The following is a 6,000-nucleotide window of genomic DNA, read 5'->3' as shown; positions in this document are numbered from 1 at the left end:
GGGGGCATCCCTGCTCTGCCGTGTGAGATCGATATTAGTATCGATCTCACACGTTTAACCCCTCAGATGCGGTGCTCAATAGCGAGCACCGCATCTGAGTGGTTTTGGAGAGAGGGAGGGAGCTCCCTCTCTCCCCCACCGACACCCGGCGATACGATCGCCGAGTGTCAGTGTCTCCAATGGCAGCCGGGGGCCTAATAAAGGCCCCCAGGTCTGCCTGTAATGAATGCCTGCTAGATCATGCCGGAGGCATGACCTAGCAGATGCCTCTCCGTTTTAAACGGACAGGCATAATACACTGCAATACAGAAGTATTGCAGTGTATTATAATAGCGATCGCAGAATCGCATATTAAAGTACCCTAGTGGGACTAGTAAAACAGTAAAAAAAAAAGTTTAATAAAGTTAATAAAAAAAAAATGTGAAGAAAAAATGAAAAACTTTTTCCGCTTACAAACTGCTTTAGTATTAAAAAAACAAAATAAAGTAAAAAAGTTACACATATTTGGTATCGCCGCGTCCGTAACGACCCCGACTATAAATCTATTACATTATTTAACCCGCACGGTGAACGCCGTAAAAAATTAAATAAAAAAACGACAGAAAAATTGCTGTTTTCTGTGAATCCTGACTTTAAAAAAATTTGATTAAAAAGTGATCAAAAACTCGCATCTACTCCAAAATGGTACCAATAAAAACTACAAGTCGTCCCGCAAAAAAAAAAAAGCCCTCATACAACCGCATCGGCGAAAAAATAAAAACGTTACGGCTCTTCAAACATGGAGACACAAAAACAAATCATTTAGAAAAAAAAGCGTTTTTACTGTGTAAAAGTAGTAAAACATACAAAAACTATACAAATTTGGTATCGTTGCAATCGTAACAACCCGCTGAATAAAGTTATTGTGTTATTTATACCACACAGTAAACGGCGTAGATTTAGGATGCAAAAAAGAGTGGCAAAATGTCAGATTTTTTTCTATTCCCCCCCCAAAAAAAGTTAATAAAAGTTAATCAATAAATAATATGTACCTCAAAATTGTGATAATAAAAAGTACAACTTGTCCCGCAAAAAACAAGACCTTATACAGCTATGTCGACGCAAAAATAAAAGAGTTATAGCTCTTGGAATGCGACGATTGAAAAACATAAAAAATAGCTTGGTCATTAAGGTCTAAAATAGGCTGGTCATTAAGGGGTTAAAGAAGTATAGCACTTGATAAATTAATTTGTATAATCATATGCAAAAACACTTACGTTTGTTCCTTTTGTTGAACTCTCAATTACACAAGTATATAAAACAGCTAGTTTCAACAAGGAAAATGTCTGTCATACGTGTTATCTATAACATAAATGTCTATGTGCGCACAAATCACATCATAAAAGAATGCCATGCTTGTAAGTATAAAGAGAAGCCACGGAGAACAAAACTTACTCGAGTGTACAAAAGAAAACAAAACACCAATACATTTTCTAAAGGCTAAAAGGAAAAAGGGGGTCAGCATAGTTCCATTCTATGCAGACATCAGCAACATTAGCGTATATAAAAGGCTCTAACTCTGTCTCAATTCACTGATCCTGCGTTACATCTCTGGTCAATATGGTTAAGGTAAACCAATTTTAATATTCATACATACAAAGGTGTAAGGTGAAACTTAGTAGGTTTTAGACATCTTCAATGCACATTCATGGTTTTAACTAACATTGGACACTGTTTTTTTGTAAATTAATATTAAATCGATTAGTCATCAGTCACCTTAAAAGCGGTATTATGTTTCAGCTAATAATGCTTATTCATTGTATGATGAAAAATGTGACAATTTTACCATATACATTCTGTATCAATTTCTCAGGTTTTTTAAGATCTCTGTTTATTTTCATTCAATGGGAACTATCATTGTTTACTTTCAGGGGATTTATCCCACTGTAGTTAGGTGGGTGCACAGCTTATGACAGGCACAGTGCAGTTATCAAAGATCTCTCTTGCTTTGAACCGTGTACCTGTGTGACCACTACAGAACCGGGAGAAAGGAAGGTGAGGCAGCACAGCCAAATGAGTGAAAAAAGTGATCCTGTTTAATTCCACATACAACGTTTCAGCATGTGGAATTAAACTGGATCTTTTTTTTTTCACTCATTGGACTGTGACCCAGGAGGCATGCACCCGCCCAAGTTGTGTATCCAGTGCTGCTGATCTATATTAATTTACAGAACTAGGACAGATTTTTATCCCCTGGAGGTAATAAATGCTGGTTTCCATCTTGAGGAATTCATATACAAAGTATATTGGAATGATATCATATTTAAGCTTTATTTACTGAAACCATAATATAGCTCAAAGGCTATGTAAACCTTTCACAGGGATTGTTTTGTTTTTAATAAACAGGTCAATCAGTGTGATTAATGTAACTTTATAAATAGTTTTTATTAAAATAAGTTTTACTTTTTGAGATACAGCTGCTCTGTATTCTCTATGCAGAGCAGATGTATCGTGCGCTAAATCCTGTTCCCGTCAGGTCCGCGGGACTGATGGGTTCAGTGAAAGCGGGTCCACGCAGGATTCACCTGTTACCCATCACATCTAAGTTCATAACTCAGATGTGATAAATCTAAGACATCTAAGTCAGAGACACGTAGGACCCGCTGACACTGAGCCTGTCAGGTCCGTTGGACTGACGAATTCAGGTTTTAACAAGCTATACAGCTACTCTGTATAGAGAATACAGAGCAGCTGTATCTCAAAAAGTAAAACCCATTTTTCATAAAAACTAATTATAAAGTTACACCAATCACACTGATTGGCCTTTTTATTAGCCTTTAAGGTTAAGCCCTGTTCACACGGTGTTTTTTGCAGGCAGAAAAAATCTGCCTCAGAATTGCTTCAGGAATTTTGAGGCAGATTTTGAACTGTTTGCAATTTTTTTCCACGGTTTTTGTGGCTGTTTTTGTCTGTGGCAATTGAAGCAAATGCAAGGACCGCGGGCAAAAAAATGCTGCGAAAAGTGCTCGGAAACACACTGTTTTTTCCTGCAATCAGCCAAAGGCTGCCTGGGAAGAAAAATGCCTATGCCTCCCATTAAAATCACTGGGGGCGATTTCGAAAGTTTTTTGGTTCTCATTCCGACAAAATCAAAATCAGCACCAAAAAAAACTCAGTGTGAACAGGGCCTTATATATTTTTTTTATTTTTAATTGCAACATTTTAAGTAATTTAACATTTTCTGTCCATAGATTGTGTTCTACGAGGACAAAAACTTCCAGGGTCGCTCTTATGAGTGTAACTCTGATTCTTCTGATCTGTCTTCAAACTTTAATCGTTGTAATTCCATCCGTGTGGAGAATGGAAGCTGGATCTTGTACGAACAGCCCAACTACAAAGGACACCAGTACTTTCTTAGAAAAGGAGAATATCCTGACTTCCAGCAATGGATGGGTTACAATGACTCCATCCGATCATGTCGCCTGACTCCACAGGTAAATATTTTCAGAATTATTACTTATGTGACTGTACTCCTTAGGCTGGGTTCACACGACCTATTTTCAGACGTAATGGAGGCGTTTTACGCCTCAAATTATGTCTGAAAAAACGGCTCCAATCCGTCGGCAAACATCTGCCCATTACTTTCAATGGGCTTTACGATGTACTGTGCCGACGACCTGTCATTTTACGCACCGCTGTCAAAAGACGGCACGTAAAAATACAGCCTCATCAAAAGAAGTGCAGGACACTTTTTAGGACGTAATTGGAGCCGTTTTTCATTGACTCTATTGAAAACAGCTCCAAAAACGCCTCAAAAAACGCCTGAAAAGAAGCCTCAAAAGAAGCTCCAAATTTAATTTTCAACTGTCTGCACCTAGAAGGATATGTAAAAATACAAAAAATAATGTAAAACGTTACAATGATTAATTTTAAAACATTTATTTACATAAAATACAGCATCGTGGACCTTTCAGGCTGAAGGTTTATGAGAGAGAAGATTACAAAGGTCAAATGATGGAGTTCACTGAAGACTGTCCTCATGTCCATGAGCAATTTCACTACAGTGACATCCACTCCTGCCAGGTACATGATGGATATTGGATGTTCTATGAAGAGGTCAACTACAAGGGACGTCAGTATTACCTGAGACCCGGAGAGTACAGGAGATACAGTGACTGGGGAGCCTCTAGCCCGAGAATTGGTTCTTTCAGAAGAGTTCAGTTTCTGCATTAAACAATAATATTAAAATTTGTATTCAAAAATTTTAATAAACAAATACATTATTCAAAATTTTTGTTGCTTAGTTTTATAAAATACACATTATTTTAAAACATATGTGACACAGGAAACATTAGAAATGTATTCCATTAAATATTACCATACAGTACATAATCAAAGATCCTAGACTATAACCTAAAGTGTTGAAAACAAACAAATTTGTACAATCAGAAAACAGCCGATAGGAATAGACTATTGCAGTTATGCTGTTCACACATGGCAGGAATCACTCAGCACCTCAAAACAGAGGGGTTTAGTTCTGAGAACCTGAGTCCCCTTTAAACTAGGCAACAACAGAATTTAAAATTGTATAGCAAGGGAGGAAAAACGGTTTTGAAGAAGAACAAGAACAAAGAAGGGCACGGTTATGTGGGACCAAGGAAAAGGTACTGCTGCACTCTGTGTGGGTTAAACAATTTAAGGCAAAAACAGAACTGGATTACATCTGAGGTGCTTGTTAGCAGAAAATGTCAGGTGCCTTATGTCACTCCTATCAACATGGCTACACCTTTAAGCAAGTGAGAACCCAGTTAAATTCTCTCTCAAATTAATTTCAATATGTCCATATGCCTAAAGTGGTTTTCCACTTTCTGACAACTGATAACCTATACACCGGATGTTTGGAACGGTATGCAGTAGTTGGAGCCGGAAGCAGATGACTCCGACCACTGCATAGCGGCCATTCGGCAGAACTGCAGCTCTGCTCCTATTCACCTGAATAGGAGCAGAGCAGCAGTACTGCAGCTCAGCCGCTATTCTTTGACCGGAGCCATCTGCTTCCGGCAATATCGTCCGGTGCCCGGAGGCAGCCGGAGTGGTGGATCGGTGCGGGGTCCGGGGACCGGACACGCTACGATCATATCCTGTGGATACGTCATCAGTTGTTTCAATGTGGAAAACCCCTTCAGGCATGGTGATCCTTATAGATAAGAAAAGCCTGCAAGCATTAAATTTTTGATAATAATCAATCTCATCTATTTTTCCTAAGTTAGAAAGCAGTGTCCAATATTTATTCTCATATTTAATGCATATATAGTTTAGACTATACATTATTTTTTTTACAAATCTACAAGGCCTCAATCATAGTATCAGAATATCATGTTTTGTAAGGCAGAAAAAATACATACTTCTAACCAGTTCAGCCTATCATTCCGCAGTGTTAATCCAGAGGAAGGCTAACCCCCAGAAGGTAAAAGCCAATTTCCTCATCGTAGGGAAAGATTTATTTCTGGCTCCAATATGGCAATCAGAATAAATCTTTGAATCAACTTCACATCTACAGTAATGTTGTAAAAAATAACCTCTAATATTGTTATACTCAAGAAAGGCATCCAGACCACTTTTGAACTCTTTTAGTGAATTTACTTTATTCCTCTGCATGTCATCTGACATTTCATTCTCCTCTGTTTAATAAATTAGTCACTCCCCACACAGGCAATCTGGGCAAGGCTGAAAGAGGGCCCAGTTTGCTCCAGTTCTTCCGAACCGGTTGTTAAAATTACAGCCGGTTCAGAGAACCGGGATGAAGCGGGACCTCTCACACAATTGTATCCATGTCCTTAGGATGCGGATACAATTGCTTACTCTAGCGCTGGCGAGACAGGGAAATATCAGTTCCCTTCCTCGCCATTCAGCGCTTTAGTAATGGCGCATTCAGCTCAATGACATCATCACGCTTGATGATGCCGCCTGGTCTCTGACCAGTCCTGCGTCGCTGGAGAACGGCACGGGAACAGGGACAGG

General features: G+C 38.8%; 1 protein-coding gene across 1 annotated transcript; it reads left to right on the top strand.

Annotated features, from left to right (window-relative positions):
* Positions 1 to 1,599: 1,599 nt before the first annotated feature.
* Positions 1,600 to 4,212, top strand: LOC142656335 (gamma-crystallin-3-like). The gene is made up of 3 exons (XM_075831235.1): positions 1,600 to 1,608; positions 3,231 to 3,473; positions 3,937 to 4,212. The coding sequence occupies exons 1-3, from the start codon at positions 1,600 to 1,602 to the stop codon at positions 4,210 to 4,212; spliced, it is 528 nt and encodes a 175-aa protein (XP_075687350.1).
* Positions 4,213 to 6,000: the final 1,788 nt, after the last annotated feature.

This window comes from Rhinoderma darwinii, chromosome 6 (genome assembly GCF_050947455.1).
Source record: "Rhinoderma darwinii isolate aRhiDar2 chromosome 6, aRhiDar2.hap1, whole genome shotgun sequence".
Classification (NCBI taxonomy): domain Eukaryota; kingdom Metazoa; phylum Chordata; class Amphibia; order Anura; family Rhinodermatidae; genus Rhinoderma; species Rhinoderma darwinii.
Note: the sequence above shows the minus strand (reverse complement) of the source record. Positions and strands in the feature narration are given on the sequence as shown.